Below are 16,516 nucleotides of genomic sequence, written 5' to 3' on the forward strand. Positions count from 1 at the left end.
ATCATCATCAGTGTCATTGAAAGAAGTCTTTCTCCCTTTCCAATAGCAACCAGCAACCTTCTTAGGTTTATCTCTAATACCAAGCCCCTGTTTTCCTGATGTAGCCTTATCCTAAACAAATTCGAAACAAAGTATCAAATTAATTTCCCTGCAAAATTGAGTGTTTTATTATAGGTTTAAATCAAGGAAAATTTACATACATACAATGAATATTCTTATGCATTTACATGTCTAACATCCAAATTTTGATATTCACGCTTATTATATCTTGATGTCATAAACCCATGCGTGAAGTGTTTTACTTTTAAAAGGATAGTAATGGTATTTTTTATGTGATGTTAAAGATTGGAGTGGTATGCATGTAAATATCAAATTCATATTTATATGCATAGCATTGAAATTTTTAGCATCACATCACACATTCCACCGCCACTATCTTTTTAAAATTGAAATACATCCATCCATGCATAGGTTTATGACACCAATGGGTTATAAATGTAAATATCAAACTTTGGGTGTTAGATATGTAAATACATAACAATTGTGTAGTACGTATGTAAAGTTCCTAAACATAAACTAAACTAAGAAGGCACAGAGCCTGCAAAATATAAGAAATAGAAGATAAGGTATATCAAAATATTTGGTACTTAAACTGATAAAGTTTTTAAAATGAATTACAATGCACAATTGGATGTTTTTGTTCTTTGAGAGCCTTAGAGCCCCACATTAAAAATAAAAAATACCACTATTATGAATTTATTAAAAGTGAAATACATCTTTTCATGCAGAGGTTTATAATACAAAAGTATTATAAATGAAAATACATAAAAATTTTATGGTATGTATGTAAATTTACCTTCTTTTTTCAGACTCTCCAATTCTACTGCCACAATCCAGTAGTGAAATACACCTCTCGATCACGTGACAAACTAAGTCATTAAGAAATAAATCAAGAAAATCTCTTATAATGGGCTCTCTTCTGATCAGCTTAACTTCGCTGCCTCACACTCAATGTGGACTAGGCAGGCTTGGGACGCCTAAATAAAAAGCTAGCTAGTTGTAAAAGTGAACACTAAATTAATAATTCCTTGAAGCTCTCTATGGAGAGTAAGGCTCAACCAACTTGGGTCTTAAAAGTTCACATTCGTCGCTAGACAATCTAAATATGACGAGATGCTCGGCCATTCAATCCATTCCAAGCATTTACATCAAACTCCATCAACAAAATAGAATCAAAGATAGAGAGAAAGTTTTATGCTGAGACTCAAAGCACCACGCACACATAATAGAACTCATTGTTTATAGGGATTGCAACAACATTCAACCACTTACAAATCAACTCAAGTACGAATGAAAGACAAACCTCAGAATAGTCAACTCATCTATATAACCTCTTGGCGAGCGAGAGCAAAAACTAGACTCATAATTGGTCAACTATTCGGGAAGTGAGCTCTCCTTACAGCATTAAGTAGTTCCAACAGAGTAAGTTAAAACGACATTTTACATCACTCCTTGGTGTTGCTCAACAAAATTATGGCCAATGAAGGATGACTTTTTGTTGGCCTCCTTTGTGAAAAAATTGTTAGAAATGTATATCAATGCTTGAAATTGATAGAATTGTCGAGTTTTTCCAGTGCTCTGGCAAAATTCATCACTATTTCTTATTTTAAAAAATGGAGTCAGAGATTCTATCCAAAAACGAGTATCCCTCTATTTAGCATTTTCTAAAACTTTGTTGCAACAAGCAATGATGATGAAGAGCTAGCAAAGAGATGCACACGCGAGGAAAGACTACCACAAGCAAACAATTGAAACATCCAAATAATATAAGATGACATAAAAATAGAGTTTTAACAAACCTTGACCAAAATGTGGTATATGATGGAAAAACTTTTGGAGAGTATACTTGCATTCACTAGAGGATACTTGCCCAATGACTTTTATACCAACACCTCTCAGGTGATGGTCTCTAGTCATCCATCAAAATGAATATCTAGTTGCATCATCCACCGAAATTCAAGATCCTTGATTAAATAAAAGTAGTCATAATCATCTTCCGCATTTAGTGTATTCAAAAGTTTTCACTATTATAGTCAACCTTCAACTTCAAGAACGACTCAAGCCACTGGTTTTTGGAAGAATTTTTAGCAACAGGAACCAAAAATTTAGCCATGGCTTGTACCCGCACCACCAAGATCTGAGTTAGCAACTTAGGAGCAATTTTGGTAAGATGAGCGGTGCTAATCATTAAAGGTGATGCCATAATAAGTGTAGGCTCTCGAGAGTTTCTTACACATATTCATAGAGTCCCCATTTGTCCTAAAGTTTTCCCGGAAACAAAATTCATCTCTTTGCTTAAAAAACCACACTTCTTCCTGCTAAATCCTTTCCTCTGAATGCCATGTATAACAAAAATCATTATCAACTTGAAACATCAATGTTAAAAAAATAAATTGATGCATGCAAACTAGCTTATTCTTTCCGTTCTGTCCCCCAGGCTAAATCCTAGACTATACTACAAAATATGTCAGAACACAAATACAGCTGGGCATTCCAAGTGCAATTATCCGAACAAATCAGTTTGTTGTGATCAAACCAAGTTAAGTTGTGATATGCATGCTAAGAAAAATTCAAGCAAACAACACATAAAACAAATGGAATAATATATGAGAAATGAGCAGAATATAATGAATGAGTCAAAGCCAGATGGCTTTAGAGTTCTATAGTTTTAAAGAAAAAGGCAACTAAGTCGACAACTTCTAAGCAAAACTCTCATCTTATCTTTCTCTGAGCATCTCACCTTATGTTTGCCACATTCATGTATGACTCCATGCTTGGAGATATGTCAACAACAAGAAATGAGATAAATAAGTGAAAAATATGCATCAAAACAGCCAAGAAAACAGCTAAATAAGCTCAAATTTTATTCATCCAGCCTGCCTAATGAATAAAAAATGAATGCATGCTAAGAAAAATTCGAGCAAAAAACACATAAAACAATAAGAATATTAAATGAGAAATGAGCAGAAAATAAAGTTATTGAGAGTTAAGTGAAGTGTATGAATATAATGAATGGGTCAAATCCAGATGGACTTAAGAGTTCTATAGTTTTAAAGATAAACGCAACTAAGCTGACAAATTCTAAGCACAACTCTCATCTTGTCTTTCTCTGAGCATGCCTCACCTCTATGTTTGCCTCATCCATTTATGACTCGATGCTTGGAGATATCTCAACAACAAGAAATGCGATGAATAAGTGAAAAAAATGCATCAAAATAGCCTAGAAAACTGCTAAATATGCTCAGAATATATTCATCCAGCCTGCTTAATAAATGAAAAAGATCCACCGTGATATCAAATCCTCAGACCAAGAGGAAATATGAATCCTGGCAAACATAAATGAGTTCTTTTGCTTTAATACCACATTTGTTTTCACTTATTACATATTTTCAGCATCCAGCCAAGATCACAAAGCACAATAAAATGACAATCATAATACGAAATGCATGCTAGAGCTGTTACTTGTGTTCGAACTGAAGGAGGATTGACCAAATACTTTCCTATTTCTGTTGGATTACATCAGTGATCGGCTTTAAGTCCATATCTTTTTGCTTTAGTTATGGATGGTCTTACTAGACATTTACAGGAGGATGTACCTTGGTGTATGTTTTTTTGTTGATTATATCCTTATTGTGATTGTGGATAAGACAGAAAAAGCCCAGGAAAACTTGAATTATGGAGGTCTACATTGGAGTCTAAAGGCCTTCATTTGAGTAGAACTAAAACCGAAAACATGGAATGTAATTTTAGCAGTAGTAGCTCTAGAGACAGAAGTGTAACTTTGGGTGATCAAATTATTAAAAGGAGTGAACGATTTAAATATCTCGGGTCTATTGTTAAAAGCGATGGTGATATAGATGTGGATGTTGATATTATAATTCAAGTTGGTTGGTTAAAGTGGAGAAATGCTTCGGGCCTTTTGTGTGATTGAAAAGTACCACTTAGACTGAAAGGAAAATTTTATAAGATGGTCGTGAGACATGCAATGCTCTATGGTGCTGAATGTTGACCTTTAAAAGAGAAGCATAATACTAAGTTAAGTGTTGCCGAGATGAGAATGATTAGGTGGATGAGTGGCTTTACACTTAGAGACAAAATGAGAAATGGATGTATTCGTGATAGGTTTGGTGTTGCTCCAGTGACGGACAAAATTAGAGAGAGTCGTCTAAGATGGTTTGGTCACATTAAACATCGACATCTGATGATCCCATTAGGAGAGTAGATGTTTTAGATTCGACTTATGTTAAGAAAGGCAGAGGTAGACCTAAGAAGACGTGGGCCTATTGTATAAAAAAAATTATTTATTAGAACTAAATGAAAATATGACACTAAATAGGACGCAATGCAGAAAAAGGATTCACTTAGCCGACCCCACCCCCACGTAGTGGGATTAAGGCTTTGTTGTTGTTGTTGTTGTTGTTGTGACTAGTCATTAAAGTCACTGAAATCTACTGTTCTACTTATACACTTATACTAGAAGTTTCCTAAAATCAAATAACAAAAAGCTCATCACAATTAGGTTAGCATGCTTAGCCTAGAACTAATCAATAGCTCACTTAAGCCACTCATCGATGAGGCAAATTATTCGTTCCTAAACATTATCAATATAAACTGGCCAAACTCTCCAAAAAATGTCCAAAATGTTCATTCAAGAAGTCTGGTCACAATAGATCCAATCAATCCAACATCGTGCAAATTTATTTGAGTTATATCTTGCTTATGACGCATGGGACCTCTTGAAAAAGAAACAATTAACACTGCCCCTGCGAATATATTTCAGAGCAGTTCATATAAAAAAAAAAAAAATGATGTGGATTGGCACAAATTGGAGTGGTAATGTAATATATACAGCACTACTTTCAAAAACAAGCATGTGTGATGCAATCCGTAAGTGCATGTAAAATAACTACTAAAATATACTTAGATAGGTTTTACATTTTTTTTCACTGCTATTATAAAGCATAAGTGTGACTAAAAAAAGGGTTAAGGAGTCAAATGAAAGGAATATATTACATGTTAAAAAAAGGGAAATTTGCATACATAGCACACAACTCTTATGTATTTACAAATACCACACCTAAACTTTCATATTTACGTATAAAGCACTTCGGTGCCCATACATGAAAAACTGTATTTTATCTTTAAAAACTGGTAATAGTGCTACTTTTGATGTGAGATTAAGGATATGAGTACTATGTGTGTAAATATGAAAGTGTGAGATATGTAAATACATAAGGACTGTGTACTATGTATGTAAATGCTCCCAAGCCACCCCCAAAAAAAAGAAAGAAAAACCAACAAGTCAAAAGGCCTGCTTGCAACCTTAAAATTATTCTAATGTTTCAATTTAGTGGCTATCATATACAAAAATAAGATTTCAAATATCAAATAGCTGAATTTAGTAGAGAAAAATCTACCTGTACGAGTTTGTATAAATTCTCTTGATCTTCTTCACCAAATGATTTCCTTGTCCCAAATGCAAGACATTGAGGATCTTTCACTAGCAATGCTTTACTACTTCGGGATTGCGCGCCAAGAAAACCTCCTGAGACAAACCCATATTTGTGTCCCCACCAATGTTCTGATTTTTCTTCGATTTTGGAACCTTTTCCATAAAATAGTAAGTCACTTGAGCCAAAAGAGATGCAAATAAAGCAAAGGCTGAATCATTTGGAAACCCTAGCAATATATTATTTTATAACATGCAGGCAAAAGAGAACAAAAAACTTGCGATCATTTACAACATGGAGATGGTGATATATTTAAAATAGACAAAAAAAGTTCAATTATTTGGTAATACATGCAAGAACAATATAAGACATCATCATCAATAAGTTATCTTAAGTATTGGAGAGAATAACTTTATAATTTCTCATTCTACATTTAGCCCACTTGAATCTTGTATGAGTTATAGGTTTTATTTTGCGCGACTGTCCTTGAACAACTTCTAGACATGTTATACTTAATATACTCGTTCTCCTTCCTAACTATTCCAAACTAATTTTATCTACCCGCTTATTTGGTTCATCTTCTACCCTCAATATATGCACAATCACCTTAGTGTCTTTTCACTACTTTATCTTCAAGGGGCATTCACATACATAGCACACAATTTTTATGTATTTAGATTTCTCACATCTAAACTTTCACATTTACACGCATAACACTTAAATTTTTAATGTCACATAAAGTATGGCACTATTATCACTTTTTAAATGTGAAATACATATTTTCATGCATGAGTTTGAAGCACCAAAGTGCTATTGTATGAAAATATAAAAGTTTAGGTGTGAAATATGTAAATACATAAGAAGTGTGTTCTAAGTATGTAAATCTACCAATCTTTAATAGATAATACTCTTATAGTCTCTCTAATATTAATAATTTCCCGTCTAATCTTAATTTTAACACATTAATCTAAATATTCTCAATCCTCAGCTATTCTATTCAAAGAATATATGTCACACAAGACTCAAATCCGTGTAAATTAATTAGTCAAACTACAATTCTATAACACTCACAATTATGCATAGACAAAATTCCCTTTTGTATAACGCCCCTGACATTTCTTTGTTTTAATCACCCCACCTAAAGCCAAAATTTATATTTTCATTATTTTGTAAAATATGTTTAAATATTGATATAATAGGTCTAACATATTTAAAACAATCACGACAATGTATCACTAACTCTTTCAACAACTATTTATTACAAAATTCACACCAACTAAAATTACAAATCATAGTACTCGCAACTTAGCACCACTAATCACGGGTGTCTTCTAAAATAATTCACCATTATAAGAATTACATTATTTTAAAATAACACAAACCAACCTCAATTTGACTAATACAAAAATAAATAGAGTTAATATTGATCAAAGATACAATCAAACTATGATAAAAATTCTTTGGTCAAAAAATTAAACACTAGAAAAAACAGTTGATCACAATGTTATTTTTATTAGTTGATCATTTAAATTTTCAAGCATGAACTACATCAAACTTTCAAGCACGAACTACATCAAACCAGTAAATTGTCAGAGTAGCATAATTACATGTGATTGTAATACCCTTTTCTAAATGATTGACTAGCTGATGAGTGTCATTAATTCAGTATTCACGAAAAGGGGTAGCTCCCTATGGCGCAGGGTTGTCACTTGAACCAGTTCAGACAGTTCAAGTGGGATTAGGAGGGTCGGTCGGTACTCCAAGAGTTTGGGGTTGCCGCCAAAGTAGCTGGGGTCCCTCCTATTTTACCTAGTCTATTTATGTCATTTCTATTGGCTCTAGGGCATTTTTGCTTGCTTTTTCAAATTTTTGTTCAGCTAGTTGTCGGCAATTGTTCTCTCATTCTAGTGTTGTATTTGAAGACGAGAAGGTGCTCCAACTATGACTCGTTTGAGGGGGTTACCTTCTCCAAAAGTTCAAGTGGTGTCCAATACTATAGGTCGATCCTACGGCGATATCTACCCTTACCCAACCCCTCCGCAAACTTTTAGCAATCCCCCTCGCTTCCGCTGTACCCGGAAAGCCTTTGTCAGCCGTTATTTTTTTTTGAAGGAATGAAATGATTTTTGTAAATATAAAAAAGTTTTGATGTAAATATGATTTTTGAAATTAACATTTTAATTTAAAAATAGAAGAGACCAAATGAGTCTCACATATTAAATAATTTAGACGATTGAATGCGATACCACAAGTAATACACTATCCCGAAGGATAAGCATATCACTTGACAGTAGACTCAACCACATAAGCATATCACTTGACAGTAGGCTCAACCACATAAACTAAAGAGTTTGTGACATCCGTTCGGTTTGCAAAACCATTTATTTATGTGCAACTTAGTGAATTTTGTGCATTTCGTGTGTGTGAGTGTGTGTGGATAAGGTCTTAAAGAGGTTTCCCTAGGGCTTAAGATCCTATTGGGAGCTTCTCCCTGAGTCTCCACATGATAGTCCTTAGCCACTCAACTAAACGACGATGATTTGAGATCATCAATGCGACACCACAAGAGAATTAAGAAGTGACTTGAATTTCTAAGATGAATGAATTCCAATACTAGTCCTCTAAGATAGTCAATAGAAACTCCAAGAGCTTGATCCTAGAATCCTAAGGAATATAGTAATGACCTCAAAATGAGGTCAACAGCCCTCCCTCTGTTGTCCAATGACACCAACCGCCCCTCTAAATGGTTTCCTTATTTTCAAATCCCTGCACCCCCTCACCCCTACGATCGCTTATTCTTGCCCCCTACCAGTTTGTTGTTGCCCATCCTACAGCACCCTTACTGTCTAGTTGCACCCCTCGCATAATTTGCTTGTTGTTGCATTACCTCTGCTCGCCTGCTTGTTGTCCACCCATCAACCCAGCTCACCCTAGCTGTTGCAAACCTCTCCCTAACACCCACCACTCCCCGCTGCCACTATCTCGACCCAAAGCCCAACATTTCCATCCTCACCCTAGGGTGGAGTGTACATTGTATTTGTGTTGTTATTTTGCTAATTGCAAGAGTGTTTGTTTGTTACCCCTTTTGAATTTCAGTAATAATATTTGTTTTCTATTGTGGTTTGAGTTAACCCTGGTATCAATTAATGTCATACATAGCCTAACTTTAATCCTATCATTGGGTTTCCTAACATCCACCCTACCCAAGCCACCCCCAACAAAAAAATTATTCTTTCTTGTTCCCCCAAACCCTAACCACGTCAGAAACCTACCCAGAAAGAAATACAGGAAGAGATCCATCGAGTTCAGCAGATAATTGTAAAGATTGATGACAAAACCTAGGGGCAGATTACCCTTCATCTTAATATGGAAAGTTAAAAAGGAGAAAGGGAAGAGGAATCGAATCCCTTCCATAGAGAAGACATTGGTGATGGGGAAGACACGCCTCGAAGCTTCAGAATTCATTATCAAAGGAGGCCCAGAGAGGAGGCACCATGTGGAGGAAAGATTTTGGAATTAAAGTGGACCTGCAGGAGTTTGATGGAGGTATGGATCCCGATGATTTCATCGAACGACCAGTTGAGAGAATCATTGAATACAGAAAGGTGCCAGAACTGAAGGTCAAGCTTGCGGCCATTAAATTGAGAAAGAGGTCAACCTTGTGGTGTGAAAATTTAGAGAGGCAAAGAAAGAGAAAGGGCGGTGACAAAATTTGCAAGTGAGAGAAGATGAGGAAAGAGATGCATAGACAATACATATCATCTAATTACCGCCATAATATGGTTCTGAGACTTCACCATCTGCAAAAAAAAAGACTTATCAGTGGAAGAGTTCACGACACAGTTTGAATAGCTGCGGATGAAAAGTGAGTTGGTCGAACCAGAATAACATTCCATAGCCCAATATTTGGGAGGCCTAAAATCCGACATCAGTAACGTTGTTCAATTGCAGTCTTATTGGTCACTGGGAGATGTCTAGAATATAGCATTGAAAACTGAGAGACAACAGAAACAAAGTAAGCAACCACCACAATTCAAACAACCACCTGCAATTGGAGACATCACTAAAAGCAAGCCTCAGGGAGTTTTTGAGCCTCATTACTCAGAAGCATTCCTATTCAAATTCTCAAACGTGATTTAAAGAGAATAGAGTCAACATTAACATGTGTCTATTGGAGTTTTTGATTAGAAGTCGGCTGTATGATCAGGTGTGGTGTGACGTGGTGCCCATAAATGTCTGTTATCTTTTACCAGGAAGACCGTGGCATAATGACCTCGATACTCGTTATGACGAATACAGGAACACCTACTCCACCAAAGATGGTAATCATAACATCCTTCCACCTGCGGAGTCCAAGATCACAGATTCCCTTGTCGGCGGAAAAGTGTAGGTGGGATCAATTTTGGTGACGATAGAGGATGATAAGATTAAGACGCCAATTCCAGTCATGGGACAGTCACGAGAAAAAGTATTTCAGAACATCACGATCGATACATTACCGTCATGGCCAGCACCGTGGGGAGAGATTTAGGCTACCCTCATTTCAAATCAGGTTAAGTCAACCGTAGGTTACACTAGGAAGATTCAGCAATACTGGATACGAAGTCACAGTTCAATTCAGAAGTGTATCCCGGAAGATTGAACTGAAATGGATGTATTGTTGCATGTGGAGAAAACTCAAGTGTTTTAGGTGTCAAGGCAGTCATCAATGAGATCCAGAAGCTTTGAGGGCCACCCTTGAAGAGCCTTAAGGCCCAGGTGTTCACAACAGCTCCATAACTGTCAACAGGGAGACATAAGCTTCGACGAATAAGGTCGAAGCTCCCCCAATCCCGATAGACTGACAAGGGGCTGCCCACCTAAACTGGTTCAGTTGGTTCAGGGTGATATTACGAGTGTCGGTCAGTATTCCTGGTGCTTAGGGTTGCTGCCCAAGTGAGTGAAGCCCCTCCTATTTTACCTAGTCTATTTATATGTTATTTCTAATGATTTTAAGTCATTTTTGCTTATTTTTGGATTTTTTGCATGGCTTGTCATCAACGATTGTTCTCCCGTTCTAGGGTGGTATCCAGAGACTGTTCTCCCGTTTTAGCGTGGTATCCAAAGATAAGAATGTGCTCTAGTTGTATCTCGTCCGAGATGATGACCTACTGCAAGGGTTTGAGTGGTGTTCTGGCTGTAGCTCAATCGGACAGAAATATCTATCCTTGCCCAACCCCTCTGAAGACTTTCAGCCACACCCCCACCCCCCCCAATTGTTCTCGTACGCGGACAACCCTCCTATTGTTTTCCAATGACACCAACCTCCCCTTTATCTGCTTCCCTTGCCATTGAATCCTTGCACCACCTCTCTACTGCGATCTCTTATTCTTGCCCCCTTACATTTTGTTGTTGCCCATCCTACCGCACCCCCTATTGTCCAGCCACACCCCTCCCATAGTTTGCTTGCTGCCACACTACATGTGCTCGTCTGCTTGGTGTCCACTTGCCAACCCAGCCCACCCTCACTGCCGCAAACCTCTCCCTACTGCTTACAACTCCCCGCCTCCAATATCTCGACCCGCAGCCCACCACTTTTGTCCTCCCCAGAGTGTCTCTTGTGTTTTTGTTGTAGTTTTTCTAATTGCAAGTCTTTGTATGTAACCCCTTTTATATTTCAGCAATAGTATTTGTTTTCCATTGTACTTTGCGTGAACTCCGGTATCAATCTACCCCCAATCCACCCCTCACCCCTCACCCCTCACCCCTCACCCCACACCCCATTCCCCAAAACCCAAAACCCTAACCCCTAAACCCTTGAACTCCGGTATCAATCTACCCCCAATCCACCCCTCACCCCTCACCCCTCACCCCTCACCCCACACCCCATTATTTTCTCTCATTCTACCATATTATAGTGTAAATTTTAAAAAAATAATAAAATAAAATAAACATTTGAAAGATCATTATAGTTGAATTTTCCTTTACAAAAAAATTATAGTTTAGGATAAAGTCTAGAGAAGTCGGAAAAAATGAATTTAAACTGTTTTCCATTTTTCGCCTATTCTTAATGAAATTTCATGGGTTTTGTGGAAATATGCTTACATGTTCACAAAAAAGAATAACTTACCTAGTTGATGTTGAAAACCTTAGAAATAAAAAACTGATGGCACCATTACTTTGCCTTTTTATGCTATAAATAAGTCTTCAGGTAAGAGCTGGACTCAACAAAAGATTGGTTAAACTTCCATACAATATAATGCTTGAGGATCAAACGCATTAAGAGCTTAAAGAAACATTATAAGTTCTTACTGTGATCCAAAACAAGAGCCTATTTGCTGAAACTAGATATCTAATTCAACGCTAAATTCAAAGAAGCATAAATTGTTCAATAACCTTATTAGCAACTCCATCATTTGTGATATCCCAAAGCATGATGAATCCCCCCATCCATCATATCATTCTTGATAAGTGCTCCTTGAGATTTTTAAAAAAGAATCCTTCACGAATCATCTTTAAACAACATCTATCAAATGTATTAATCTATCAATTTTCCCTATGAATCCTTCAGTACTAATCTTATCTACCCATCTAATGATGCCTTGTTTATCAATTGTTGCACAAATTCATTTCAATTAAGCGTATCCTCAAAAACCAACATTCAATAAAATATCACTTCAATAATTTTTCTAATATAATCATTATTGAATTTGTCCTTCTCACAATACCATCTTAAAATTCTCATTTCAACTCCATCAACTTATCCATCAATGATAATTGGTTGTTGAATACTTGAATACATATAACATCACCAATCTAGTAGAAACTTACAAAATCAAAATCAACATTAAGGTCTCCATGGCATACTCTTATCACATAGTACTATCTATTTTAACCATCCACTATTAATTATTAAAATTATATTCACATTCAAAATCACATAATTTTATATTATAAAAGAAAATATACTTAACCTAAGCACACAGGTACATTACTTGATCTTCAAATAATATTGACTAATAATTGTTAATATCACATGCACTAAAATTGCTACAAAAACTCAACATTTGTTATATTGATTCTAATCCATCTATCATTTAAATATTTTCTTCATTGATTTATTCTGAATTGCAAATAAAACAAACGCTGCATAATCAACTCATGACTCGACTTGATTAAAGCTTGCTCATTATAATTTGATAACTAAACAAACAAACCACAATACTTTTATAAATAATAAGTTGCTAACTGAGCAAGCTCAAGCAACTAATTCTTGATTCATTTATGATCATAAACAATATTACTTAAAGGTCATTAAGAAGTTTGATTAATACCCAATATAAAGCTCAATAAGGCTTAGTGCTCCAGAATGCATACATCAGAAAAGTAACAAGTAAACAAGCTCAGTTTAACAAAGGATTATTTATTAAAAATTAAATTCTTAATTGCTAAATTTAAAAGGCTCTACTCAAAAAGGCCCATTTATTTTTCATATAAGCTACTAAGTATAGAGCTCGTTGATAACAAATTAACAATATTAATAAATTGGTGCCAAGCTCAAACAAGCTTTTCATAAATGGTATCAAACTTGAACACTATAAAAAAAATAAGCTTTTTTTTTTAATTGAGTTGAGTTTGAACAAGATCTTTGCAAAAGATCTCAAATTTGAACAACCTACTGCTCGACATAGTTAGATTCATTTGAAACCCTAAATTTAACTTTTCACTTAGTTCAATAAATATCTAAGAAATCAAAATTAAGATATCAATAAAAAATACATACCAAGACAAATCACTTAGAATATCCTTTATAAACATCTTCATAACAAATACAAAATTATTTGGGCTCAACGTGAATCCTTGATGTAATCCTTATTGATCACTTCAAAAAATTACAAATACAAACCAGTAAAAGCTTTCAAAACTCTAACATATTGTTGGCACACACTATTATCCCTTGTACACATCGAACCAAATACCATGTTACTAAAGCATGAAGATCAATAAAAAATACTATAATGACTCTGCCTTTGCTCTCTACATTTTTATATTAACTTTTTTACAATGAAAAATTATTTCCATAGCAAAATTTCCCATACTAAAACCAAGTTGATTCTATAAAGCAGACATATTTTTCCTAAGTTCTATTTAATTATCCTTCATAATGTTATTGCAAGACTCATTTGTTTGATTATCCCATAACTAACACAACCTTGAGCATTACCTTTATTAATAAATACGAGTACTAAAATACTTATTATCTAATAATTTACATCCATTAAATCATCAACGTTCCATTTAAAAATTTCAATACTTACGCACACTCCATAGAAATTTAATAATTATATAGTTGTCATAATCAATTTGTTAGATAAGTTATAATTTAAGGGTAAAAATATACTAATAGAATGCAAGAAGAGATTTAGTTCCATCGTTAAAAGTAAGCCTAGCATTTTAATGGTTTGAGTGTAACTCCTATATACTAAAACAAGCATTTGCTTGGCAAAAATCATAAAATTTATAAAAAAAAAGATAAAAAAATGATCATATATGGTTCAAAAATAATAAAATAAGCACTGTACTCCAATTATTATTTACCTTCTTGTTCCCTAGTAAGATAATCAGAAACTTCTAGTGGTGTTGGTTCACAAACTGGAAGATTATTCTGACTTTTTTGCTTATTTACCTGTATTGCAAGGGCCAAGTATAATAGACTTGAATGAGCTTGTGATCATTTTAAGGGCGCAAGGCATGCTTGTAAATAGAGAACCGCAAGAATAGTACATACTCCATCAAAAATGAAACAAATAACAAAAAAGAAAATAAAACACAATATCTCCGTAAAAAATGAAACAAATAACAAACAAGAAAAGAGAACCCAAAATATCTAAAAACCCCTTGATAATCATCTAAAGAATGCTCTAAAATAGGCATTCGTTGAAAATGATATGTCAGAGAAATATGAAAATTTTCTTTGCATAATTAATTGGAAGATAAATACAAGATTTAATAATCATGAGCATTAAAAAATGGAAGTGAAAAATGCTATTACAAGGATTCCTTGAAGGTCCTTTTCAGAATATGCATTCACCACCTTGGCCCTCTCTCTCTTCTTATACCTGATAAACAACACAAAATTAAAAAAACAAAGTTTAATTTTGCATAAGAAAGCTAAATAATATGAAGAATTTGCAAAAACATGATTGTGACAACCTTCCCTGAGGTCGGGTAGCTTTCACAGCTTCATCCAGCTCCAGTTTGTCCTTCTCACAATTAATTTGTATGCTTTTTTTCTCAGTTTTTTCTGGGATGAATGTGTGCTAAATTAATTAAACTAATACATTTATTTAAGGATATAAATCAAGAAAACAAAGGTAATACCTTTATCATCTGGTTGTGCTACTTGCTGCAATTGAGAAGTGAAGATCAAACAAGGAAATTAGTTGGAAAAAATAAAACTTTTTGGTTACTTCAAACTAGAATCTACCATCACAGTTGCAGAGAAATAATGATGAACCAAAACCAAATAAACAATGTCAGTACCACTTTTAATCTTTTGAGAATGCTGTCAAACTGTGACGTATCAAACACCCAGTTATTCGCGGCATTATCTGAACCCACACCTGCAACAAAAAATTGCTCCTAGAGTTAGAGAAATTTTTTTGTCACATCAACCAAAAAGTTAACATTTTCAACAATAAGTTATAATTCTTTCAAAATCTTAATAGCCAATATTAAAATTGATTACAATAATTTAAGAAAAAACCTTTTGTATCCTGTTTGTTCTTAACACCAATATGTCTCTTAATTCCCTGCTTCTCTTTTCCAAGCCCTTCTCCCTCCTCCCATCCCTAGAACAAAATGCATGCAAAAAATCGTGGTGATGAAGACAAAGGGCAACATTCCAACAATATGAACTTGCTCAGTGAATTCAATACAGTTTCCAACAAGGAAGAGCCTTTTGAATAGTACTATTTATTGTGAATCTAAATCACGCAGGAAACTAAAGCATGTCAAATAAAATACTGCAAGACGGCAGTTAATAACAATTTTCCTAGGATGCCAACCCCAACCGGATCAGAGCCAACTTAATGCGGCCATAGAAAGGATTAAAATCAAAACCAGCAAAATGAAAGTAAATAAAACGAATAACTTATTCTCTTCAATGGAAGGAGGGATTGGAATGAAATCACAACAGAAGAAATAGCTTTAAGACTGAAATCGGTAAGGAAATGTACCATCTGCTTCATGAGCCGAAAGGCGGCGGACTGCCGTGCAACTCCGGCGTAGCATACGGGAGCTTCCGGCGAGGCCATGTGATCTATAGCTGATCTCCGCAGCCGTCACCGGAAGACCCTTCGGGCACGAAGACGTTGAGCACTTCCTGGAATCTGTAGTTGCAGACAGACGCCCTAACTTTTTTCCGCTTTGGGCCACAAAAATTTCAGGGGCAATTAGATATAGAACCTTCGAAATAGTATTATTTACATAATACTTATCATATTGTTATTTAAATATTTAGCAATAAAATTTTCAAATTCCTACTAAAATATTAAAATTCATGATAAAACCCAGCTTCTATTTTTTGTCTTTAACAATTTATGAATGATTTGATCATGATATGTAAATACTCATAAATATTTGGTTCCATAGCTCAAAAATATTTTATGAATGCTAAATTTTTTGAATAGTAATGTTTTGAACTCTATGTGTGTAAATATTTAATAAAAATAACAATTTCACAAAAATAAAATCTAAGCACCTCTATAAGAGAAACTCACATAATTAACTAATTTATGCTTTCTTAAGCTATTTGAAGTTAGAATTACTGACGCTATTCAGAAATAAATTTTATGAGTGAATTTTACATATCAATCATCAAAATCATTGAATATTAATTTTAATAATTTAAATTTTAAATATTTTTTTCATTATAATCACATGTATCACATGTATTACTCGTTAATAGAATTTTTTTGTGTAAATTTTTTATGTCTAAAATATTATATTTAAAATTTAGATGAGTA

The 16,516-nt window shown here is 34.6% G+C and overlaps 1 protein-coding gene across 1 annotated transcript; it reads right to left on the reverse strand.

Annotated features, from left to right (window-relative positions):
* LOC110032998 (PIN2/TERF1-interacting telomerase inhibitor 1) lies at positions 1–15,930 on the reverse strand (the record flags this gene model as incomplete). The annotated part of the gene is made up of 9 exons (XM_020736817.1): positions 15,728–15,930; positions 15,256–15,340; positions 15,033–15,112; positions 14,871–14,895; positions 14,703–14,793; positions 14,542–14,608; positions 14,088–14,175; positions 5,478–5,665; positions 1–111 (listed from the first exon to the last, which is right to left on the reverse strand). Coding segments are annotated over exons 1-9 (813 nt in total), but the record flags the coding sequence as incomplete, so codon positions are not given.
* Positions 15,931–16,516: the final 586 nt, after the last annotated feature.

This window comes from Phalaenopsis equestris, unplaced genomic scaffold (genome assembly GCF_001263595.1).
Source record: "Phalaenopsis equestris unplaced genomic scaffold, ASM126359v1 Scaffold001078, whole genome shotgun sequence".
Classification (NCBI taxonomy): Eukaryota; Viridiplantae; Streptophyta; class Magnoliopsida; order Asparagales; family Orchidaceae; genus Phalaenopsis; species Phalaenopsis equestris.